The sequence below is a fragment of the Harmonia axyridis genome, chromosome 3, assembly GCF_914767665.1.
Source record: "Harmonia axyridis chromosome 3, icHarAxyr1.1, whole genome shotgun sequence".
NCBI classification, from domain to species: domain Eukaryota; kingdom Metazoa; phylum Arthropoda; class Insecta; order Coleoptera; family Coccinellidae; genus Harmonia; species Harmonia axyridis.
In genome coordinates, this window is record NC_059503.1 from 31,658,649 (window position 1) to 31,685,991 (window position 27,343).

At 33.3% G+C, this 27,343-nt stretch overlaps 1 protein-coding gene across 2 annotated transcripts in view; it reads right to left on the bottom strand.

Moving 5' to 3' along the window:
* Nucleotides 1-4,693: 4,693 nt before the first annotated feature.
* Nucleotides 4,694-27,343, bottom strand: part of LOC123674689 (fatty acyl-CoA reductase wat-like) — a 34,277-nt gene continuing 11,627 nt past the window's right edge. The window contains exons 1-8 of one of the 2 annotated variants that reach the window (XM_045609658.1): nucleotides 13,766-13,788; nucleotides 12,830-13,188; nucleotides 9,869-10,140; nucleotides 8,680-8,789; nucleotides 7,451-7,629; nucleotides 7,086-7,363; nucleotides 4,940-5,197; nucleotides 4,694-4,872 (exon numbers count right to left, since the gene is read on the bottom strand). In XM_045609658.1, coding sequence (XP_045465614.1) covers nucleotides 4,770-4,872; nucleotides 4,940-5,197; nucleotides 7,086-7,363; nucleotides 7,451-7,629; nucleotides 8,680-8,789; nucleotides 9,869-10,140; nucleotides 12,830-13,177 — 1,548 coding nt within the window. In that variant the 5' untranslated portion in view covers nucleotides 13,178-13,188; nucleotides 13,766-13,788 and the 3' untranslated portion in view covers nucleotides 4,694-4,769. Of the gene's footprint in view, nucleotides 4,873-4,939; nucleotides 5,198-7,085; nucleotides 7,364-7,450; nucleotides 7,630-8,679; nucleotides 8,790-9,868; nucleotides 10,141-12,829; nucleotides 13,189-13,765; nucleotides 13,789-27,343 lie in introns of those variants that run through there. The other variant, XM_045609657.1, reaches the window with a different exon arrangement.

Consider the following 27,343-nt stretch of genomic DNA (forward strand, 5'->3'; position numbering starts at 1 on the left):
GTCATAAGTTCGTGAAGAATATACTTCTGTGCTTTATAATTACCTTCATAGAACGACACAATCCTATTTCCTTTGTGAAATTTTACATGAGAGTCATCTGTAGTCAGATTCCACTGAAATTTTGTGTGCGTATTAAGTTGATTGATAAAATAGATTATTCGAATATTTATCTTTAGACATGAAAAATAATTAACTTTTTCTGATCTATAACCCCTTTGAAACAAAGAATTTTCTAGAGGAATGGCTGACTGGATTCAAATTTTCAGATAATCATTTGCAGGATTTGAAGGGAGTATCGAAGAAATGCCAAGATGTCTAAAAATACAATGGGTGCTTTCAGCAGAAAGATCGGTAGCGTAAGTAGCTCCGCTATTCAGCAATATGCTATACCTCGGGTATAAACTTAACGGTTTATGAGTTAATGGGATTCTTATGAAAAAAATGTGAGACCTTGTCGCCAACATTTTTTTCATGAAAATCCCATTTCTGCAGAAAAAGATTTTTCTAAAAAACCTTTTTCATTTTCGATTCTGCAAATACGTACTATTATAAGAACGTTCGTGGTTTGAACCAAAAACGTACAGGGTGTTCATCAGAACATCATGAATTTGGACAACTCAAATTCATCAATACTCAAGATTTTTAAAATAAAACCTATATTTTTTATTATTTCAGTCAATTCTACGTATAAAAAGAGGGGGTTACCTATACCTGAAATGCATACTTTAAAAATGATCGGGAAGACCTTTAAATGAGGAAAAACCGAAATTTCAAACTGTGAGGAGCAGTCTGTGACTAACGAAAAACACAAAAAGTAAATAAAATTCGATGTTTCGATAACTAAAATAGACATTTCATGAACAACGAACAATTAATCACAATTCATGAAGTGTCAAATTCAGTTATCGAACTCCACACAGTTAGAATTTGCGGTTTTTCCCTATTTAAAGTTATTCCTCGATAACTCTTGAAATATTCATTTAAAGAATTGGGTATGTTCGAGTAACCTCCTCTTTTCATATTGACAATTGACTGAAATAATAAAAATATAGGTTCTATTTCGAAAATCCTGAGTTTTGATGAATTTGAGTTGTCCAAATTCATGATTTTCTGATAAACACCCTGTACATTTTTGATCCAAACCGCAAACGGTCTTATAACAGTACGTATTTGCAAAATCAAAAATGAAAAAGGTGTTTCCGAAAAAAACTTTCTGCAGAATTATTCAAAAAATGTGAGTCCTCGTCGCCACCATTTTTTTTTATTGAAAATTCTATTCTCATGAACCGTTGAGTTTATACCCAAGTTTTAGTATATTGCTGCTATTCAATGATGCAATAATATACTGGGTGTGCCATTTGAAATAATGAAGTAGTACTCCGTTTCCAGTATAACCGGAAGTTGTAGAAATCTGAAAATATTTCAGGGAGAAAGATCATTGCCCTAAACCTCAAAATGCAAATTTTCAGCACAAACCATTAGTTTTCCATAAACGTCTAATAGGCCATCGCTACCAAATGCGATTTAATTCAGTCAGCAACAACAGGAAGGAATACTGACAAATTTAATTAACATCAAAAACCATCAAAGATGCCGCATTATACATAATACTCATAAATATCCAGATGTGGCGTGATCCCATCATAGTGCTGTTTACGAATTATTGACGCTAAAAAAACACATGCACTCATTAGGCTTGTCGGCGTTCGCTTTACGTTGCCGAATTTTATTGCCACTTGAGGTTCTGGATTATTTTCATTTCAATTCTCTGATCAGAATGTTGATTCCTCAGAATGGAATGTAAAATATAAGACAAAAATTCCATTTCATCAGTTCCAACTGATCCTTCTTAAGAAATATTAGAAGTTTTATTATTATTATTTATCACATTCTATTATTTTATAATATTCTTCATTTTTTATATCAAATTATCTAGTGTTGGGCGTGGGCTCATTCGAATTGAATAATGGTTTATTCGCATCATTCGATTGTTTTACTCGATAATTTTAAACAAAAAAAAAATAATAAAATTTTCGAGCTTTTTCTAAAATCGAAACTGAGCTAGGAACCTGAAACTGCAGGGCCCACTCTAGAGGGCGGCAAATAACGGAGGGCGGCATATCTACTTTTTCTGGGAAATCTGTATTACTGGAAGAACGAATTAAATATTTTTTTTAGATTTGAACGAATTTCACTAATGATTTTTTTATCAAATTCACTAATCTTAAACATCTTTGCATCATAAATATTTGTAATATCTATTCGAAATTAAAATAATTGTTCATTCAATCATATCAAAGAAAAAAAAACGAAATGTTCGAGCGTTATATGTAGTCAAAATTCAGCAGAAGTATCTGAAACCTGATTTCAATTAATATATTCTATCATTTATTCATTAGAATTTAGTTCGGCACGTTTATTGTTTATTGCATTCCACAAATCCTATAATATCATCTATTGGATTGAAATTTGAATTCAAAAAAATAATCACACTTAAAATAAATTTCCTTCCTAAAATACTTTTTATGAAAAAGTGTGGAGTTTTTCCACACTTCCACACAGAATCGTTGAAAACAAATTAACCCCCCCCCCCACGCTTTTTTTCTTAGTACAAAATCCCAAACCTGAAAGGGTTCCGATTTGTATTTTTGCCGGGGCGGTAGAAACGCTTGAGCAGGCGTTGGACCCCGATTATCCAATATTCATTTTTAGCATTCTGCAGAGTAAGCTTCTTTTATTTCTTTTAGGGCGGCAAAATGGGCCTCTTCCTAGGGCGGAAGTTTGGCTAGCGACGGCCCTGCATCATCACCCTGTATATATTAATCGTTGGACCTCTTTAGATCGTGTGATTTGGCTTCCTTCATCATTTGTTGAATTTCAAAAAGGTTTATCCACGTGGTCACGTAACATGTCTACCTAATATTGGAGTGAATGTTCTGCACCGCTCAACTGTTTAAGGGCTTGTTCTTTCAAGTACATGCAAAAAGGACGAGTTTTTCTCCTACGCTGATAGGCAGAAATCGGATGAATAGTAATAATCATAGAATATGATTCTATTTTAATTATTTCTCGTGTGGAGAAATTTAGTTATGCATACCTATTCAACACATCAGTCAACAATGTATTTATTGTAATAATAATAATAATATTTCTTTATTGCCATAACAAAGTGTTACATCATTTATTACATTGTGCAATAGGTGAGCATATCACTAAAGCGATATCTTCCTGCCTACCTAAAAATGTGTTAAAACAAGATATGACGAGACTCATTGCTTATGGCCACTAATCTAATACATAACTAAAATTCGACTACACACGACTGAGGATACAGGATTGGAAGGAAAGGAGAAGGGAAAAGCGAAATTGCACAGCGCGATGAACCTACCTTTATCTTTATATCAAAGTACAGGGTATTTTTAATAAATGTAATATGCTTTCAATGTCAATGCGGGACAATTTGGATAGTCTCAATCAGTGTCTGAAGTCTATGCTCTTTTAAGATACAGATGATGCTTTTTATCAAAACCTTTCAACTGGTATACCTACCTCCTTGATTGCTTTCAGCGATTTTCATGAAAATTTCTAGAATTACGGGGGAGCACTACCACGTGGCATTCTCGTGATCTGTGAATATTTTCCCAGAGAAGGAGGATCAAAAAGAATGTGCGATCGCGATGTTGCAAGATTACTTATGAAGTACATTGCACATTTTATCGTACAAGCTTAATGGCAATAGCACATTTTATGCAACATTAAATATCGAATATACTGTAAATAATGCAAATCACTGTGATTATGGACTTATTAATCTCTGAATATTGGGTTGATCCATTTTTCAAAACAATTTAATGATTAAATCTGGCAGTATAACAAGTCTTACAGTCCCAAAGATGCAAATGTTGGTATTGCAGGTGTTGTTTCTTCAGGCGAAGATGATTTTTTCTGCAGCTTTGTAACGAACAAACATCATTCAAATACTTATCATATCAAACGTGAATTAGAAATAAAAATGACCTTTAATAATACCAGTTGAAAGTGTTATCGAAGAGAAATAAATCTAGGTAGTATGTAGGTACACCTGAGTGAAATGTTTTATTGTTAAAAAAATACTTTTTGAACCATTTTATTTCCTGGATGTCAATAAGTGCATCCATAATTTTGAGAGAAAATTAAATGAAAACAAAATTCGAATAAGCGTGTTTTTCACATCAATATTTATTATTTTATTGTAATAAACCTACTTTCACAACTAAACTTTTGTTTTTGTGGACGTTGATGGAAAAAACCATTTATTTTGAAGTTTTTACAGTTTTTTACTTAGGTAAAATATTTTTAGTAGTTTCACTACAATTAGAATTAGAATTCATTCTTCATAACATTTTTTCTTCTTCTTGGGGTTCCTTCTTCTATTGGAGGTTGGAAATGATCACGGCAATTTTATTTTATTCATAGATACCCTGAAGAGTTGAGTGGAGCTCATACTGCTCCATTCCCTCTATGATATCTTCCTCCAACCGATAGATCTCTTTCTTATGATCTTGCCTTCCATTATTAGCCTATTCTTCCGTATTTTGCATTTTTCTTATTATTTAAATGAAGTGAAATTAAATGTAATTATGTATCGAAAAATTTGGAAAAACATTCAAGGATGGGAAATTTCAGGGGACGTATTAGAATAAAACGAAATATAAAAGGATAAAATAAATATGTTAAAGAAAAATACATCAAATATAAACACAGTGTACAATAATAAAAACAAATAACAATTATGTGAACATAATACCAGACAGACTGAAAAGTAAATAATATGATATCCTGAGGACGAATAGAGTACTAACTAGTTTGAGTATTCTATGCAACCAACGGAACCTGAATAGAAAAAAAGAACATTTCAATATAAGACTGTACTGTTTTATTGGAAACGAATTTTACTGACCTGTTCCACATAACTTTAGCTCGATCTAGTGTTGAGAGATCATCCTGTAATAAATACACCCGCAAACCTTTTATATAAATTGTGAAGAAAACCTCCCAGTTCAATTCTTTGAGATCACAGAAAAATATCTGCTTATCTTCGGCAGTCATGTTGGCCAACATATTTCGCACCCTTTTGGATTCAAATTTGAAGTTCCTGGTTGTGAAATATGAGAGTACTGATGAGAATTTATGGATTTTCTTATAGATTTTCAACATCCTGAAAAACGTGATGTATTAGTTCTGATGAATGAATCAAAGAATCTTATCTAATCTAACCCTTTTTTTGATATTATACATATAAGTTTGTTATTTTCATCTCAATATTCACATTTTATATTTGTCTTTCGCCTGCATACAATAACCCAGATAATAATACAACCAATCATAAAATGCACTGTGAGCCAGTGTCATTAGCTCAAATATAGTAATTTTTCTAACAAGTGCGGAAAGTGGTACTTTCCAGCACGAAATTGTCGTGGAGCAGTAGAGTGTGAAAAAGGCACTTTCCGCAAGAGTTTGGAACACCATTTTCTCTACAAGCGCTTGAAATTAATTGAAACTCAAAATTAATTAATTATTATAATAATTGATTAATTATTCACATACACATGAATGACATAATTCTGCATGTCGTTAAAGCAGTTATTTAATCGTTGACGTCAATTGGGCGTTCGGTGTATAAAGACATGACATAATTTGATTTATTCTTTAATACTTGCGTGTTGAAAACTCCCCTGCTATTTCTTTCCCGCACGCATATGCATGCTGTAAATAGCAGGGGTTTTCCTGCATTGTGTGGGCAAGTGACTCTTTGACTCTTGAAATACGTGTGGAAAAAGAGTTGAAAGCGCACGCTTGTAGAAAAAGGGTTTGTTCTGGTTAGATTATTGGAAAATCGGTAATTAAAAAACAATATTAAATGGATTCGGTCATTACTTGGCGGAAATTCATTACCAATAAAATAAAATGAAGTAATTTACACAAATAATTTTCTAGGACAATTATCACAGTGTTAGCGAAACAATTATTGTAGAATATAAAATATTTGTAAAAATTACTTTGATTTATTTCATTTAGTATACAATCTGAAAAAAAAACTTATTCATTTTTTCCGAACATAACTAGCTAGTTATGTTCGGAAAAAATGAATAAGTTTTTTTATAGCAAATCGATGTATACCTAGGTATTTTGTTATAAAGCTTTATAACAAAATACCTAGGTATACATCGATTTGCTATAAAAAGGAATGTATGAGAAATGGTTACCATTTAATTTCAAATGTTAGTATTCTTTTTCAAAGGTTAGTATTGTTTTTCAAAGGTTAGTATTGTTTTTTGTAGACTACTATGGCCTCAATAAGAAAAGCTGACCACAAAACGCTGTCGACGCTGATTCCCAAGTTATATGGTGTTCAAAGTAGACATAGCGTTTAAAGCTACAAATGTCATATTAACTTTTGAACCATGGAACATATGTGAATAGTTGTTTCACTACTTTGCAACTACAAGGTCTATTTTTCATTGATCGCTAAGGTTTTTTAATTTTTAGGGGTATTTATCGTCTTTACTTAGTTTAGCTGCTTAGCTGTTTTCTACTTACAATGTTTTACTTTGGTCATTCCTTTATAATTTCGGTAATTTCATTGGAATATCAAGGCGAAGTAGTATATCTATTGACAGAATTCTTAAATGGTACACTATCAAACAAAGATCCATGTTCAAAAGAGGGATTCAACCAGTATCGTCTGCTTCAAAATTGATATGGGTAACTTTGATCAATGAAAAAAAAATTTTTTTTTTGGTGCAAAGTTGTGAGAAAACTATTCAAATATATTCCTTGGTTCAGAAGTTATGATAATATTACTTTAGTAGCGTTTATGGCTATGTCTACTTTGAACACCCTATACTTTGGGAAGCATCGTTGACCGGAGTCTTTTGATAAGCATTTCTTATTAAGGGCATAAGGGTCTACAGAAAACACTATTAACCTTTGAAATTAACCGGTAACCATTTTTCATAGATTCAGATATTCGTTTATTTTAACGAGCCTTTGAATTTTTCACACTTTTCGATACGTCATACTCAAAAATCGATCTTGTAACTTACATTGGTTGTCTTCCTATGATTAGAAAAAATAAATCGATGAGAAGGGCAGGTAGAAGATGTAGGAAAATTTTTGACACAATGTACATATATTTGTATTTCCATAGGGTCAAAGTGTAAAACCACATCGCCCTAGTTGAGGGATACTTTTGTCCATGAATAGCATTCAAGTCCATGTATTGACCCCATGTTATGGGTCTATCGGTACTTGACTCGTAATGGTAGACAGGCACTTCTTGTTTCAAAGCATCTTCTTTGTTCTTCTGGAAATTCGTACCCACCTACAAAAAATTACGTGGTAAATGATATAAATATCCTATAAAATTTCAATGGGTAATAATAACAATCAAAGAATAATTGAAACTTACCTCCCAAGCAATTGATATCAGGGAATTGACACACATATCTACAGGAACTATATTACCATTAACTGAGGAGTCACAATGTAATGTCCTCAAAATCCCAGTTCCAGCTGCGGCACAAATTCCCGTAGGACCATAGATATTGTTTATCCAGGCGGGTATTGGTTCTTTGTAAGTTGAGACAACTGTAAGTGAATATTAAAGAATGTAGGTATCTATCTGTTTTTTGCGATCAATTGATATACTTTCTTCTATTCAAAAGTATTGAGACGGGTTTAATGAAACTTTGATTGACCGATCAACTCGTTGATTGTGGTTTTAAATCTATGAAAGGGTCAAAAATGAACTGAAATTTAACATGTACATATAAATGATTTGATGGAACAATTCCCCACGATAAAAATTTTTTCTACTAGCGTTTCGAAAGTGTTAGGTACTTTCCACACAAATTGACGTTTGGAAAGTAGTACTTTTCCAAATTCGTGCGGAAAAAAGCCTGCTATTCACTTTCCGCACGCATATGCATGCGGAAAGTGAATAGCAAGTGTTTTTTCCGAACGCAATCGCATCAATCATAAACTTTTGGCATGTCTCTATGCGCCAATCATAAAATTCAAACGTTTCTCTATGCGGCTGAGCGCACAAAAATATTATTTCTTATAATGTCAGTCGGTATCAAGACGAAAACTCTCCGTGAAAGTGTTTCATTTAATCTAGTAAAAAAATATTGTTCCTAATAACTCATGTGGAAAGTGCCTTTTCCGCACTCGACAGCTTCTTGCGGAAAAGTATCACTTTATACACTTGTTAGGAAAATAACCTCCGTAAGAGAAGTAGTGATCACATAAGACAACTTTCTGATCAAGCTTAAAAATGTATTATTCATTGAAAATTTCTTATAATTAGTGAAAAATATGCAATGGCGAAGGTTTCTTTATTGAATCGAAAATTGAATTCACAATTTCTTACTGAGGCACTACACATTTATGGTGGGTTTCATAAAACTTTTATCGTGGTGATTTGCTTGATCAAATTATTTGTGTTCATTTTCAGTAAGATGTCTAGACATCTTAATTTTCAGTTAATTTTTGATCCTTCCATAGATTTCAAACTACAATCAACGAGTTGATAGGTCAATAAAAGTTTATGAAACCCGTCGATTGTCTTGTGAATTTCTCATCTGAGACAAATCTAAGTATATTTATGTAATACATATTTTCCTTATTGATACTTACTGATAGATGGTCTGAATATAGCAACCGGCATTCCTTTACCATTTTCTGATACGATGTTTTCAGCTACTGCCTTAGTGAAAGCATATGTGTTTGGCCATTTACCAAGAATCCTATGAAAAAACATCGAGAATCATTAAAAAATATCATAATTTATTTCATGGAATGGCAGATGTTCCGATAATTTGGTAGAGTGTAATATAAGTTAATCAACGAAGCTGCAAAAGTTTACAACGAAATAAGATTTAAGGAGCCATATTCACTTCCATTAGCGCAGCTAAGGTGAGGCTTTGAGGCTTCAGCGAACCCACACCTCCTAACTCAAAATACCAACAATACAGAAAAAGTTTGTCAATGGAAAGAACATTATGCCTCTAAGATACAGAAAGAATTTCTTGGGGGTTGCTTCTCAAAGACAACCTAAAAATTTGAATTTTACTGCCACCAGGTAGTAGTTCAGAAGTTGAATAACATGATACTGATACAAACAATAAAAACATCTGGCTTCAAAATTTCCAATTGAGTAAAAGATTTCTCAAATATCAATCTGTGTAATCATCATTCATGTGTTTTATTGATTGGAGTAATGACTCTTGATTTGAAAAAATTATATGGAATGGATCTAGAAACAGCCAACGAAATAACCCTTGAATGTGAATTCAAAATGTGGAAGAAGGAATTATCGAGAATTCTCGATTCAAAAATTAGTGCAATATCAGTACTTTCTGAATATGATGTGCATTGTAAAAAGTACAATGGGAAGTGAGATATTGATTAGGCTCACTCTGTTGAATATTTATTATGATTTTGAATTCAATATTGAGAATACATTAGATATCCCAGATATCATTTGAAAGAAAATTAAATATTTGAAATTATTCATTTTTATTATCTTTAGTATTTACTTCGACCTTCAGTTCAATCTCAAAATTTTAGAATGAATTTTTCATGCAATCTGAATCTGAAAAGTATGTCGTTTGGCTTCAATTTTATGTTTTAGTTTTTCGACGAAGTGAACGAACTCCTGGGTGAAGCTTTATTTTAACACTACCTGTGACTTCATAATTTATATTAATAATATAATTTAAATTAAATTAATGGATTACTCGACAACTCTTAAGAGCTGAAATGTATGTATGTATGTATATCGCTATTAGTAACTCCGAATTTTTTGTTTAATAGTAGTACTCACTTTTCTGTCATGCTGTTTAAGGTTTTCTCTGATATGTTTTCGGTAATTCGAATTAATTCTTCAGTATCCATTGGAGGTGGGTAGATTTTTTCTTCAATTAAGTTTCGAACGCAATTACTATAGGCAGTAGATATATGCATGAAACATTTCAGGTTATGTATTTGCTTGGCCAACTTCACCAGATAAAGAGGAGCTTTTACGTTTATCGATACTGCAGTACCTATCTTTTCGTCGAATCGTACTGTTGCAGCAGCATGGAACACTATGTTGACCTGAAAAATTTGAAGTTATCATTAGAACTTATAAAACTTGAAAAAATAGTGGATGTAATCATGGATCGCCATAGGCTACATGCAAACTATTGTCCCAACAATGAAAGTGCTCAAAAAATACACCCAAACAAAAATTGATGGTATACTGGGAAGATACAACGAGAGCTATAACCGAAAACATGACAATATGATCTTTGAAAACTCCGAAAAGAAATTTTTTAGAATGCTGAATGAACAAACGTCAGCAAAATCAGAGGGTCCTCTAACTACCGAAGATATAGAGTTTTCAGACCGATAAACTGCCAACATCGACCCCTTGTAGCTTCCAAGCAAGTTGGATAAGACGAGAGGAGAAATCATGTGAGACCAAAGAAAAAATGCCGCATAGTGTAGTAACGTCTGAAGAATTGCAGGAAATATTGAAGGGCACTGGAAATCCCCAGGCCCAGATGGGATTCACAACTTTTGGTGGAAGATGTTTTGGTATCTGCACGGCAGACTAGTAGAATCCATAATTAGCGTAATACACAATCCAAGGAAAATGCCAACGTTTTTGACATAGGTATCACTTACCTCATACCGAAAATTTTTTAAAACATCCATCAAAATACAGAGCAATAACATGCGACTACACAGCAGAAAAGATGTTCCAAGAACGCACCAAGCACCGAAGGAACAGTTGGTTCAATCAAGAATTCAAGATGAACCGATTACTTTTGAACAGGAAATAGAAGCAATGAAATTGGATAATCTTCACAAATACCTTGAAATGAAACGAAACCAACGAATCAACCACCAAAGAATGAAGCAAGACTTGACTACTGAGTTCATTAGGAGAACAAAAAAAATTTGAAAACAAACCCCAACACCAAGAACATGACGAGAGCCATTAATACATGTGACATACTCATACGGTATAGTTCCATTGGTCGAAACAAAACAACTTGCAACGCAAAATGAGAACGCTGATGATAAAGCACACAAGCACCAATACACAGAATAGACAACACTGCCGAGAAAAAAGGATGCAGGGGTCTGATGGAGTGAGAAGCTCCTACATAGACGACAATTCAACGAAGTGAACAAGGATCATGTCGACATTGAAGCATCGATCTATTAGCTCACATCAGGTACGATGTATCCAGAAACAGAAGGTTTTCTTTTAGCCATTCAAGATAAAGTGATCTTAACGAGAAATTACTGCAATGATATAATAAAGTATCGAAATATTACTGATGATCGAAGCCGATATGGATGCAGGATTGAATATAAAAGAGACAAGTAGGGAAGATACTACACCACGAATTGGCAACCATGTTATAACTGATAAATTTTGAAAAGAAGTGCTATACTACAAGTATCGACCGGAGATAATCTTGGAAAACGAACGCTATAAAGTATACTGGGATCATACGGTTTTGACTGTTAAAAAGTCACTCACAACAGGCCAGATATATTACTAGTCCATAAACATCAAAAGACATCAATACTCATCACCGTAGCAATACAAAATAACAACAATGTGCATCAAAAGGGGGATGAAAAAAATTTCAAAATATATGGTACTTGAATTTCAGACAAAGCGCCAGTTGGGAATGATATCGATGAAAACTATTCCCATTATCATTTCAACAACTGGAATAGTACCCAAAAATCTCAAGAGATATATCAAGCAACTAGGACTTAGTGAGTACATATATGTAATATGATCCAGAAAGCTGTTTTTTTTAGGTAGGACTGCAAGGACGGTGAAAAAATTCCAAGGAGGCCAATGACAGGTTAAGGATCGGCGGGATTCCGTGGAAGAGGACCAGATGCTCGACGAATACCAGAGGGACCCGACACGACCGAACTCTATGCTTCTGATATTTGTTTACTAAGGTTCCTGCTACAACAAAAGCCGGTGGATCTCACGCCGAAAAACGTTAAAATTGTTTATTTCTTTCATATACCCAGACAGTGCATTATACAGGGTGGCCATTTGAAAACGAAACAGACGAGATTACAGACGAAATAAAGTTTTTCGATAGAAATGCTCGGACAGGTCGATTTCTGTTTCGAGGGGGACAACTTAAGATGTAGGTAACGGACGCATAGCGCTTCAACCCTTGCTGCTACAAACCCCACCCCCAATTTTTGAATAGGGAAGATGGGGTGAGTGATACCTCAATTTAAAGGTATTTTTATACTGATTTCAGCACAGTAATTGCTTTTTCATTTTATGCATTAGTTCTCGAAATATTCATGCGTTAGTTAGTTAGGAAGGAAGGTTTTGAAGCTCAAAATGTCGATTTTTCACAAAACACTACAAGTGCCATGAAAACACTACTTCATTTTCAAATACTTAGTTAAGAATATTTCGAGAACTAATGCATAAAATGAAAAAACAATTACTGTGCTGAAATCAGTATAAAAATACCTTTCAAATGAGGTATCACTCACCCCATCTTCCCTATTCAAAATTTGGGGGTGAGGGTACTACAACCCTCACCCCCAAATTTTGGGTTGAAGCGCTATGCGTCCGTAACCTACATCTTAAGTTGTCCCCCTCGAAACAGAAATCGACCTGTCCGAGCATTTCTATCGAAAAACTTTATTTCGTCTGTAATCTCGTCTGTTTCGTTTTCAAATGGCCACCCTGTATAGTCTCATCACAATATCTTCCACTGTATTCCAAACGAACACTCACCTTTTGTATGAGAGTCTGCTGATCTTGCTCGCTGATACCAAGCTCCGGAAGGCAACAGTCTCCTTCTATGGGCACCACCTTGTGTCTGAACTTCGGATTGGCTTTCTTCAACTCATCAAAGATTATATCTTCGAACAGTTCGTCGACTCTAGTTTCCAAATTTTTTCCCTTCTTATTTCTCACCAACATATAGATGGTTGTTATGTCCGGGCAAGATCTCAATAGCTTTTCTATTAACAAACGTCCCAAGAAACCAGTGCCACCTGTGATGAATATATTGGCATTCTCGTAGAAAGACTGAATAGGGGTAGATTTCCTGTCTTTTTTAATAGCATCCTGGATATCCATGACTGTTAGAGCTGAAACAAGACCAGATATGCCAAAATTAATTTATTATAGGTTAGTTGGTTTTTTGTAAATGGAATAATAGTAGATACCTAATCGACAATAAATAGTAGTACTAGTTCACAGAATGAGAGCCGTTTAATAATTAGTGACAACTTTTTCAAACAATTTTGTTTCTATAAAAAGCATATTTTTTCTATACATAATCAACCTTCAGCTCGATAAATTCAGTTCAAATTTTTTCCTTTTCAAGAAATAAATTTTCAAAATACGCTTTTGTTCCATTTGACCCAAATCTTCGAGCCATTTCTTTAAGATTTCAGGAAATATTCGAAGGGTGCTAAATCAAGAAAGTTTGCCTGCATTGGAGATGAGATACAATAACAAATTCTACACAAAACACAACTGGTACCCTTAACTAGCACAAGCTCTCAGAGATTTCTCAGTGAACTAGTAGAGTCAGGATAACTTGATACATAGATACGTGGACATACTACCAGTTAAAGAGCACATTTTTTCTAAAATAATACCGTTGTTTAATGTTTCTATCATTATTGTCCAAGAGTTATGAATAACCGGTGATATTTCTACCTTTTTAAGATAATCGATGTGAATAACACTGCTGGTATCCTAGAATACACTCGCATCTTGATATTTTTGGCCGCTAGATCTACCTTGGTCATTTTTGGTATTGAATTTCACAGTTTATTGACATGTAGTAATTGACAGAAGAAGTGTTGGATTTGAAGTTGCTAGGCGGGAAAGTCATTAATTTTTAATTGTCTATGAACTCTTTTTTCGGAAGGAAGAATAATTTTCTCACTGAATTATTTCTTTGCTTTATTCACAAGGTGACAAAGATGCCTAGAAACTTTGGTGTGTTCACTGATTAGATTTCGTTTCAGACATTTTGAAATTGTCCACTTGTTGCTTTGGCTAGAACTTACCAGAGTTCAGTGAGGTGCCGCTCATCATAATTGTTCGAATTCATGGTATCTGATTTGATAATGATTTGGAAAACTGCAAACTTTCACAAAAAATTACGATTCAGTTCAAATAGAATTTATAATGAGATTATTGGAATTTAATGACGGATATCAGTCATTCATAGTATAGAGGATTGACACGGGCATACAAAATATTATATTCCTATACTTGAAAGTAACTAGAAATATAAACGATGTATGCGCCATCTGAAACCCTAGTGAACTCTCAAAATCAAGTAGGCATAAATCTTGACTGACAGCTTTACAGGTATGAGTATAACCACCAAGGTATCTCAAAGGTAACATGCAATGAATATCTACAAAATTTACAACCGTCTTCATTCAATTTTCCACTTTGAAAGGTCAGCCATTGACATTCAAGAAGTGTTAAATGTGACATTTCTAAAAATGATCAAGTTTTTGATTCATTTACTGATTTATCGATGAATTATGATTTATCGGATTCATATATCCACAGGTAATTAATAATTAATTGTTTCAATGATTTGATGATATAGTAGAGCAATGATCATCAAAAATAGTTATTTGTTTTACTAGGTACCAAAGTAGTAGGGATTGACCGCTGTGGCTGATAGTTCATAGCCGAGCATAGCGAGACTAGGAATTTGCTGCCTAGGCAGGAAAAGTAATATTTCGTTTAATTATATTTGTCTGCATAATCAATATTTGCGCTGCCAATCGCAGAGAAAAATTTCCCATTAAGGTGGAGTATTTCCAGGCGAATTGAATTGTTATTAAGAAGTTCATAATTACAAATCGATTAAGAGTGATTCATAGTTTGCAGTAATGGTTTTTTCTTAATTCAATAACATCTTCTGAGATAGACAAATTGTTCAATATATCTCAATGATTAATTTAAATATCTAAGTCAGCAGTATTAATGGGGAAAAGCAACACCAAATTTCAGGCGCTGAAAACATTGAAGAATTGGAGATTGCTGACGGATTTCAAAATTCAATATTTTCAATATTGAACACAGCATACACAGCCGACATCCATGAATCCGATCAAACTTCTCTAGCCATATATGCAGAGGACACTGCTTTCATGGCTAGGTCAAAAGCTCCTCGATTGGTAATCGAATACCTTCAAGACGATGTAAGTCGCGAGGAAAAATGTTGCAACTGCTGTGATGGTCAAGCCATTCGGTCATTCCCAATTGTACGGACGTCATATCCCCTGAGAAGCTCAAGTAAAATACTTGGGAATTATCCTGAATAAGAAACTAACTTTCAACCAGCACCTGGACTACTTCGGCCGAAGGGGTAAAACGCTGCTAACCGAATTGTTCGATCCACAGTAACTTATCTTATGCTTCATGGTGATAGATAGATAGATAGAAGAGATAGATACATTTATTTCAATAATTGAAAACAACTTCATGTTACAAAAATGAAACAAGTCAAATAACCTTCAGATAACTTCAAAAATTAAAAAATTCCATGTTGTTTCCATAAGTTACAAATCGTCAAAAATTAGTTTCTCAGGATCGCCTTCAACGCACCCTGGTTTGTTCTTAAGGGTGTTCAATACCTTGTTCATACCACTGCTATTTCAGTGCTAATTTCAGTGCATTCCAATTCCAAAGTACAGGTCGGATTCATTTCATTTTTTGAGTGAACAATGACGTGATAGTGAACTTGAAGATCTCGTCTCGATTTTCAAAAAAAACTCGATAGTATTCCGAAAATTGAACTTTGAAATTAAACACTTTCTTTAAATGACTATTCAGCTTTAGAGAGACTTCTCATTTCAAGTAACTCATCGACAAATGTTCAGTGATATTATGAGTTTTGAATTGGTGCAAGCATTTTTTTAAAATTGCTTGATTTGCTCTAATTGTAGATGTTTTTCAAATAGAATTATGCTTTTTGGAACGCCTCCCAAAGGTTTACGCCTTTTCGCAACATGAACGCCAATAGAATCTTGGACTGTATTTTATGGCTCGAGATGAATATCTTATATTCCTATACACAGTGTTGTGGCCTCCAAAGGCGCATAAAGCGAGAACTCAAAAGCTTTTCGAATTTTACATTCTAGAAATCTCAATATCCAAATTTTTCTGATTTTCTCTGTGAAATCATACAACCAGAGATGATCATATATTTTTTCTCAATTCGAATAAATTGCTATTTCTATTATCCATACTCAAAATAAGTCCATGACAGTGGTTCATTGTCATTTCTAACTTCACAATATTTTCAGCGATTTTCTTATTTAGTATTATATACCTAAACAGTGGCGTACCCAGACATAAGCCTTGGAGGGGGGATAAAGGAAAAAAAAATCAAATTTTCCTTCTTTTGAAGAAGTTTTCGAGAGAATTTTGCTTACTCATAATAAGATTGTGATATATAAGGTTGTTACATATAATGGATATTCCTCCTGGGGGTATATATCCCCCTTATCCCCCCCTAGGATACGCCACTGTATCTAAACTGAACTGAATTTCTAAAGTTTACAGAAACACAAATTTACTCTTTGCTGGGCTTCATCGAGAGTTGAGATTTTATTAGGGGCAATAAATACCAAACAGGCGGTTCTTCAAATTGAATGGGTGTGTCAGGTACAAATCTACCAAAAATTTTCGGGTAGCTCCATCTAGCGGAATTGCAGTTTCAGCGCAAAGTAGTCTACAACCTTAATATCTAACTCCATGACGAGGTGAACCTATAATCGTTGCTGGAAATCACTATCAAAACTCTTGGGAAAGCAAAAAAAAACTCTCTAATCCCTCGACTACGAGGAATCTTCTAATTTAAGAGTCAAGCATCCAAAGCTTGTACTTCAAATCGATTCTTTCCATGATCTCAGTGAGTGGTGTTCTGTACTACTCAATCCCTTCCCAAAAGACCCATTGACCCTATGCATCTTGTCTAAAAGCCTTAGGAAGGTGACGGGCATCCCATTTCTTGCTATTTCAGATTGTAATATAGGAGTCTATGATCCGTGAGGTCTACTCAAAATGCTCAGGGGCTATTAAACGATTCAAGTTGACATCTACTTTTCGTATTAACACTAAAAACTAACTTTCGAAATACAGTAGACTCTCGTTAAGTTGAATCACCACGGGACCAAGATTTCTCTTCGAGTTACGTATAGCTCGACTTGGACGACTTCAAAGAGTCCCTCACTTTTCGACTCCATGGAGATATAGAGATAATTTTTGTGTGTAAGGTAAAAAACGTAAAATAATTTTGAGTTATGCATGGTTATTTTTTATACCATTGTTTTATTTTTATTTATGATTAAATAGAAACCTTAAATAATTTAGTCGACTTTCGTTAACTCGAACCTGGGACTCTTTCTCTTCAAGCACGGAGACCCACACTCTTCAGTTTTTCACAAGGTCCTCCATAAAAAATATCCTGCTTACCAAAAAAAAAGAAAAATATAGATAGAAATAGATACTTTGTTTCGTGTTTTCGGAGGATTCATTTTTTTAATTCATTCCTTCGTAGTTTGAGTGTTAATTATGTTATCTTCCAACTATTCCAAAATTTCATTTCGGAAAATAATGAAATCAAATGCATTTATTGTCCACAGATCTTCTGGGAAACTAAAAGAGCTAGTTGTATTAAATCTGGTAAAAAAATTGATTGCGCAATTCTCCCAGTTTTCGAATAAGATCTTGAAAATGAAAAAAAATTGAAATAGTGGAATGATTCTCGAAAATTGTAGTTGTAGTAGATTCAAATATTTTCAACTTCCGATTATAAATTCGGAACAGTTTACTTTGGCATAAAATTGGGTCGCAAAGAATCAATTTTTGAATGACTTGGAATTTGTATTTAGAGTCATTCAAAATATAAGACGATCCTTGCGCTTTTATTTTTCATTTTATACGTCTACAATATTCTTAGAGTTTCAAAGAATTTATAGTTGGAGATAATCAATTAGAATGACTTTTTCACCATCAAATGAATTCCGCGAATGTCGACACTTTTTTTGAAGGAAAATAATGACGAAATACCCAGTTTGGCCAAGATTGATTTTCTTCGAAGTCGACACACTTTGCTATTATTATAATAACAATATCTCTATAACGAGATAATTTGTTGTTGTGAAATTATCGAAACCGCATCAGCTTCATCAAACCTATCAATTCTCGGCGAATAATAAAGCTGCTGGCAATATTTCACCTTTGATTCTAATATTTGGTATGACGAATCCCCTTTTTTGGGAGGTGTTCATCATTTTCGCCATTATCCTTGATGCACTGGCATTGGTATAAGATGAATACCTACACAATGAAAAAATTGCGTAGGAACATTTCATCATCGATGCAGATTTCTCCCAATATATTTTTATCTATTTCTCTGAATACATCAAGCGAATTCAACACAATGATTTCTTTCTATCCTCAATGGAATGAAGAAAAACAGAATGAGGGAATATGGCTTTTTTTATTCCTACGTAAAAATGTACCCAAGTCATTAACTGCGCTCAATTTAGTCCAAGAGATATTTCAGCAAAAAATAGACTGTCAAGAAATACCAGTTTGTCCATTCACTCTTGAAAAACTTTAAGATAAAACCGTAGACTTCGGAAGGGACCATCCTTCTTCAATTTTAAGGCGCAATTCACTTTATTTCCGTATCATTGCAAGTAACGAATAAAAATACCGCCTTCGTTGAATAAATGCAACAAAGTAAACCATGTATGTTAGAAACCGTTTGATTCGTTAAAGTACAATTAAAAATTCTGAATTTTTTCCGAAAAATTTTGACATTTTACATGGCGGTTAAACTCATCAATCTAAGTTACACAGGGTGTTCCTGAATTGGGGTAGAAGAAAAATGAGAAATTCTTTGAAAAATTTCAGAAACAAAAGTCCCATGAATGTGGATCCGCAAACGCTTATGTTTTCGAAATATAGGGTAATTGAATTTTATAACAATTTGAATTTTCCTGAGGATTACTAGAGAATTGTTTGAAATTTATTTCCAAAAATCGGTAGCAGATATGACAAAACTACAAGAAACCAAAAAGTATAGTACCGGTCACTGGACAGTAGTTTCTTTCAGCAGTTTTCTAAACTACCAGTGGTCCACCAATGTTCTGCAGGAAAGAAGCGGGTACTGTTCCAGAAAAAATATCACCCTGTAGATATGCATTCAAAATAAGAATACCATATGATGAAATCTTCAAATTGGAATATTTATGCGATTGAGTTGAATAACTTGTAAAGACAAGTTGCTATAAGAAAAAAACTTGAAAAAAAAAACAAAACCAACATCAACCTGTATCTCGAAAACTAAGCGTTTTCGGGCCCATGTATATAGGATTTTTTTTCTTGAAAGGAATCTATCATTTTAGTTTGTACCTCTAATTTAGGAACACCTTGTATATGTACCTATTGTTATGAATTTTCAAGCAAATTTTTCATAATCGAAATATTCAATCTCAAACCAGGTAAAGTTAATTTGAGCTTGTTTCATATATGTTGTAGTTGAAAAATTTAGATAAAAGAAAATGTAGATTTTAGGGTTTCGGAAATATGATGAAAGGACTTTGAAAGATAAGAAGAGTACCTAATTGTGGAATTTTGAGATATTGAGACGTTTCTCTGAAAGAAGTAATTAGAAAATCAATATAATACCTACTATATTATTGGAAGTTAATAGAACCAAATATGTAATTGAATGTTATACAGTGAAAGAAAAATATAATTTCATCGAGAAAGGAGAAATCATGGAGAGTCAGGAGAGTGTATCATTTGGAATTTGAATAAAGACATATAGGATAGAATACAGAACTGACGCTGGATTGAAAAGACGTTGATAATATTAAGATGAGTGATTTTAATTTATTTGTTTAGTTCACTTGATAGTTATGAAAAACATAATAAGGTTAGTTAAGTTCTTTGTTATTTGAAAACATTGAATTTTTGTTCATTTCTTATATGAATCCAACTGAGAAAGAGTTCAAATCTTAATGAATTCAATTTGAAAATAACTATATTGTTATTGAATCAATTTGTTGAAATAAAAAAAATAATTCAAAATTGCAATAATATTGTTCCATAATACTATTGTATATCTATTTTTATAGTCCTTAATAGTGCATGAATGAAGGACACCTCAAGTCCTCTTGATGTCATTTTCCAATATCATTTCGACATTAATTTCAAAAAAGAAATAATTTATAACTGGAAATTTACATGATATTTTTAATGTATAAATGTTATTATGACTTTGAGAACAATATATTTCATTGACACTTTTATTACAGATTAGTATGGAGTTTTTCCATTGAGCGAAAAATATTTTTTGGCTCAGTCGACGAACGAAGCAACACATCGGTAAATCCACTTAGTCATCAATATATTGAACTTCGGTGACTCCGAATAAATAATTCATGGCTGAGTTCTGAAGAGAAAGTTTCAAATTTTAATGAATCCGCCTAAGATACTGAAAATACATTCAAGGCGTATTGTCTCGTAGCTTTGTTTTTTCAAGTTCATTGCTTGTTGAGAGCTTATACCTACATTTATCGTAATGAGAGCTCACCTGATTCAAGAGTATAGAAATTTGGATCATTATTCAATATGTTAAATTATTATGAAATCTGATGATTTATGATTTATCATGATATTTCCTTGAATTAATTTTTTTTTGGTGATATAATAAATTCCGTCAGTATTGAAATTGAATTTTTAGTCAAATAAATGTGTAAAGTTATATCAAAAGTAGTTACTGTAATATACTATAATAATAATAATATGGGTAATATAATTTCTAATGTCGATTTACAATTTACAATCTACAACGTAGAAACCTCTTTACCTCAATAGTATGAGAAATGTCAGGTAGTGAGGTAGAAACTGACAAGACCACGGCAAAAAGACAAGAATTTGGAGCATTATGTTAAAATGTTATATGTTCTTGAATTACCAAAAGCTGTTACTCTGCTTCATAAGTAAAATATGTCTTTCGAATAATAAGTATTTCCAAAATAAGGATTATTGTAAAGAGTCAACATTTAGTACCTTCCCAGAAATTTTCAGTTTAAATGAAAATCCACCCAATTGCTCTACGCCTTCCAGAGATTTCTTCAAAAGTTAGAAGGATATAAAAAATCAGGGTATCAACTTTGAATGATATTATTTTTCGAAAACTACAAAGCATACTTAGATTCTCCTCACAACCATGCAATCGTTTCTTTCTCTAATTCTGTGGTTATTCCATTCATTCTTCCACATCTTGTAGAACAAAATCGTGCGAGAATATATCAGAAACGCACAGTTTTCATGGTTATATTTTATTATTATATGTTGGTACTCCGAACTTTCCGCCACGGCTTTATCTGTCAATTCATCAATTTGCCTTAAAGGAATCAGTTCTGCCAACCATCATTTTTCAATGCAAAAATCACTAAATGATATTTATGGAAATATTTCATTAATTTCAATTGAAATGCAATGAATTAGAGAAAATAATGTATAATACTCGTACAGAAGGCTCATTCTACCACTTGAATTTTGAACTCGTGGAAGAATATCAATGCCTTCTGCACTTGTTTTATAAATAACTATTAAATTTTCGGTGGGATGGATTTCTTAAAATTTTAGTCCTACCTAATTCGGAACAAACAACGAGTTTAAAAACCGCAGTATGATATTCATGAGATTTTTTATATGAATTGAGATTTTTTGCGAGATAGCAACAAATATAAACTCCTAGCAAATCATTATGTAAACTTTTTAGTTTTTTCACCGCACTTTACATCTGCTGACTTGAAATAATGGCTGAGTAGTTGAATAAATCATTCCACTCGACAATAATTCTCATTTTCTAATACTTTATATTCCGACTGGGTTTGTTGAGTAGGTTTATGTTTGTCATTCATTTCAACTGCAATTTCTTATCGTCTATTGTATTTTCAAAGAAGGATGTCATTTTTCTTCAGTGATTGATAGCAATGGTCAACAATTTTTTGAAAAAATACTTCCCATGTTAATTGTATTCAGAACTGGTTTTCATTACATCTTCAATTTCGTCAGGTTGTTTCTTACATATTACAAAATTGTGGAATTTCTTTTTTTGCATTATTGCTCACTTTTCCTAATAATAAATATTTGTATGCATGGGCGCCCGCAGAAATTTTTCTCAGGGGGGGCAAAATGAAAATTATTGAAAAACGATAAGGCGTCCATGATTGTCATTGAAAACCGGAAAATTGTTGAGAATCCATTACTTTCCTTTTTTCCATGCCCTTTGGATTGAGAAAGTAATATTGAGGGTGTTGTGCTGAAAAATGAAGCAATCAAAATCTCAGGGGGGGGCATGGCCCCCCTGCCCCCCCTGCAGGCGCCCATGTTTGTATGAAATTCATTACAAAAATTGGTTGCTACACCGCAGAAGAACTAATCCATGGATTTTGAAGAAATAGATTAAAAGAATTTCGAGAAAAGTACCGACTTGGTGACAGGAGCTCGTTAATCCATGTGTTTATTGTTCTCTTATACAGATGTGACTCATTATGACGTCATTGATGTCGGTTAGTTAGATGAGGGGTTCTAATGGTATGATCCTACTGAAATTCGGCATGAATGATTATTTTACATAATAGTTCGCTCTATCATTTCGTGAAAATGTCTGTTATTTTCGAATTATGAATGGTCTCAAGGTTCGACTCAATGATGATGAATCCGTCCTCAAATTCGATTCCATTTGGTCATGAATAGATAAATTTAAATAAGTCTATAAGCGTTGCGGTTTGATGAGAAAAACACAATTTTATGGTTACAAATACACATTATTATTCAGTGTCTCTGAACATCTGAACATACAATTGTTCCATGGAGATTCTAATTCATGAATTCTTTCCCTGAAGTGAAAATCTGAAAGGGTTCAAAATGCGATTCTAAAGCTGTTTTTACCTCTCCATTTGAGAACAGATTGAATCTGTGACCGGATCTGGTGAATACGGTGGATACTCAATTAATTCGAACAAATCCATGGATTTTAGACCTTGTCAAAAAATATAATATAATATTCAGAATTCATTGTTTTATCAGTTTTAAAGTAATCCACAAACAAAATTCCTTTCACGTCCCAAAAAACTGATGCGAATACCTTCTTGGCCGATTTCTGGACACGAACTCGTTTTTGAGCCGAAGAACCAGGCTCAACAACATCACTCATTAGACTCTTGTTTTGATTCAGGATCATGATTTAATTGACAGTATTTCTTGAAAATTATTGTACTGAATTTGGTAAAATAAAATAACATTGATTGATTGATTGATAATGATAATATACCCAAGTCTCATTCATAGTGAATCGACGCACAAAATCATGGTTTAATCATGGTTTAATTGACAGTATTTCTTGAAAATTATTGTACTGAATTTGGTAAAATAAAATAACATTGATTGATTGATTGATTGATAATGATAATATACCCAAGTCTCATTCATAGTGAACCGACGCACAAAATCGACTTTATCCCATCGAAAACGCTCTACTCAAATGTTGCTGAGAAAGTCGCTTTCAAATGTGTTTTTCTTCCATTTTGCACACAGCTTTTTTAAAACCAATACTTCAGTCAAAATATTGCTTACACCGCCTAATGCGCAATAAATCTTTTTATCTACTCCCATTGAATTATACATAAATTCGTTGTTCAACTGTTTTTGAGCAATTTATAGTATCTATCAACAAACAAAGTGAGTTATAATAACTCACTGCTATAACTCATTATAATAAATCGGAAAAAATGGCTCTGTGCTTTTAAACTTCTGTGCTTCTATTCGGTTGGCCGAAAGGAAACATTACAATATTGTTATTGAGGGTAGAAATGTCACTTTGATAATTTTGGAGTTTATAGGTTACTTTTGGGGTTTATCGCTAAAGTTCTTTCTATATTCTTGTATTTTAGTGTTAATTGTTATAGTCGTAGATAAAGTATAGTATTTAACTTGCGGTAATGATTTTGATTATAACTCACTTGATGAATTGCAGCACGAGCCGCAGGCGAGTGCGTGAGTTATGGTGCGAGTTATAACGTGATTTATGCGTGAGTTATGACCTACATTACCGCTCATTGAATAATATGATATTAATTCACTCGCCGATTTTCCAATACGATATCCTGCTTTTACGCTTTCTGGCGTGTTTACTGTTTTTGACCGTCTTTAACGCGGATCGTTTTCAAGGCTTGTACCACCACGTTCGAATTCAGCAACCCCTGTTTTACTGTATTTATTGAAGGCGAAGATTCTTTTTACACTTTCAATATTAGTTCATAAATTTCCTTTGCTTCTAAACCTCTCAAAAATTGTTCATGTTAATAGCTGCATCAGAGCCACAGATAATTCAAGCAGAACATCGACTGACATCAGCCATCAGTTCATTCATGGGCCTATTGAGCCCTAGGAGAATACATATATCCATATAGAGTCCTGTGGTGTGATTGGCGAATGAATTATTGAACGCTCAAAAGCTCCAGTCAGTCAGTGTTTTCCTAATTTTTTCCATATGTGTTTTGATATTTGGCGTTACAATTGGTAATAATGAATCAAAGTGTGAATTTTTTTATTCCATTTACAATCTAATGTTGACAACTATCATCAGTAGATATCTGCTCAAATAAGTTTCATTATTGAGAACGAGTAGGTCTTCCATTGAATCATAAAAATTACCGGAAAGGTAAAGTATACGTGTAGATATTAAGTTGACTGACGGCCTCTTGTTTAATAGTTTGATTAGCTTTGACAAATCATTTCTACGATAATGAATGCCAAGGCTGTTTAATGTATATATTTCATCTTATTTGAGTGTATTTTATGGTACGACCAAATCGATTAGCTAATATTTACAATGACATATACATGGAACTTAATGATTTGTAGGAAGCATTTGTGGATATTTTTTGGTTTGTTATTAACGGAAAATCATTGTGTAGATATTTATTGGACGATAGATTTGTGATTTGTCACTTAGAGATATTGAGGAGAAATCAATTCATTATTTAGAAGTTGTTTAATAACAATTTCTCAGAATGATGCTAACAAGTTTCTAGTTTTCCACGAAGTCTTCACCGAGTTGATATTTATATTGATTAAAATCTTTCAAAAATCGAGAATGTCTTTTCGTTTCTGCCGCTTAGGTTATCTAGATAGGGTTCTTATCATACGATTCATTTATTATAAATTGTTTTGGACATTCTGCTTGAATTTTGTTATTATACATATGATATAATACATCCAATATTTCTATGTGATCGGATCATTCGTCATTTGAATATTAAAATTAAATAAATTTAAATATTTCCCTTAATTTTCTGGTTCTGAAGACGTGATCAGCACGAAAATTTGCAAAAAGCTTGAAATTGTTATTTACAGGGTGTCCCATAAGTGGCACGTCACAGTGACACCGGAGGTAGGTCAACTAAAGAGGGACCTAACCAGCCTAACATGACCCCAGTAAAAGTTGCATGGTTTTCGAGTTATTACCAAATTACGTTTTTTAGTGAATTCTCACCTTTTTTAACATTGTCAGGGTCAGAATTCTGCTGGAAAGCTCTCGAAGCTTATTTTTGTTGTTGTAATGGAATCTTAAATAGTTATTTAAGATGACATGAGTATGATTCTGTCGAAAAGTTATGTGGATTTCCGTAAATTAATGGATAAATCTTGATTTCAATTGCTAGCAAAACGAGAACTTCGACTTTGGACACCTGCTGTAAAAAAAAAATCCTTGAAACAAAACGAGCAAGTAACATCAAAAAATTGGGCATTTTAGACAGATTTAGAAATGGTACAATACACGAATCTTATGCCCATAAAACTAGGTATTTTCATCATTTTACCGATGCCCTACTTAACTAAGTTGAAACTAGGAACCCCGCTATCAGGTAATTTTGCCGCTTGCTATGACATTACATTTGATACCGGGCTTTGTTATTATTTGTTAAAGTCACAATAGGGAAAAAGATGGATTAGGGGAAGCGAAAAAGAAATACTATTGAAAAAAAAGGTAAATTAATTAAAAACAGACTTAACTTTCGATTATCTATTTAATTCTTAAATCTAACTTACAGTAAATGTTCAATTTTCTTAAACTAATTTCCGATATGGTCCGGGCTGCGTCGAATACGCGTTCACGCAATTCTTCCTCGCTTCTTATTGGTTTTGCATACACTTTGTCCTTTAAACATCCCCAATAAAAAAAATCCAGTGGATTCAAATCCGGGGATCGCGGTGGCCACAGTATGGGTCCTAATAATAATATAATAATAATAATAATAAATAAATAATCGAAAGTTAAGTCTGTTTTTAATTAATTTACCTTTTTTTTCAATAATATTCCTTTTTCGCTTCCCCTAATCCATCTTTTTCCCTATTGTGACTTTAACAAATAATAACAAAGCCCGGTATCAAATGTAATGTCATAGCAAGCGGCAAAATTACCTGATAGCGGGGTTCCTAGTTTCAACTTAGTTAAGTAGGGCATCGGTAAAATGATGAAAATACCTAGTTTTATGGGCATAAGATTCGTGTATTGTACCATTTCTAAATCTGTCTAAAATGCCCAATTTTTTTATGTTACTTCCTCGTTTTGTTTCAAGGATTTTTTTTTCACAGCAGGTGTCCAAAGTCGAAGTTCTCGTTTTGCTAGCAATTGAAATCAAGATTTATCCATTAATTTACGGAAATCCACATAACTTTTTGACAGAATCATACTCATGTCATCTTAAATAACTATTTAAGATTCCATTACAACAAAAAACATAAGCTTCGAGAGCTTTCCAGCAGAATTCTGACCCTGACAATGTTAAAAAAGGTGAAAATTCACTAAAAAACGTAATTTGGTAATAACTCGAAAACCATGCAACTTTTACTGGGGTCATGTTAGGCTGGTTAGGTCCCTCTTTAGCTGACCTACCTCCGGTGTCACTGTGACGTGCCACTTATGGGACACCCTGTATATTAAAATGGATAATCTCTACTTGGTTCAATATGTTGCCACTGAAATATTCGATGTGATGTTGATATTGACTTCTACGTAAATCTCGTACTCCTCAATCATGCTGATCAACTCAATATTTCTCGAGTTATTTCAAGTTGAATATAGAGTTCCACGATTATCTAGTGAGATTGCAGAGGAGAGCAGTATCAACCAGTCATGTCCCCGTTGTACGCCTCTGGTAGTTA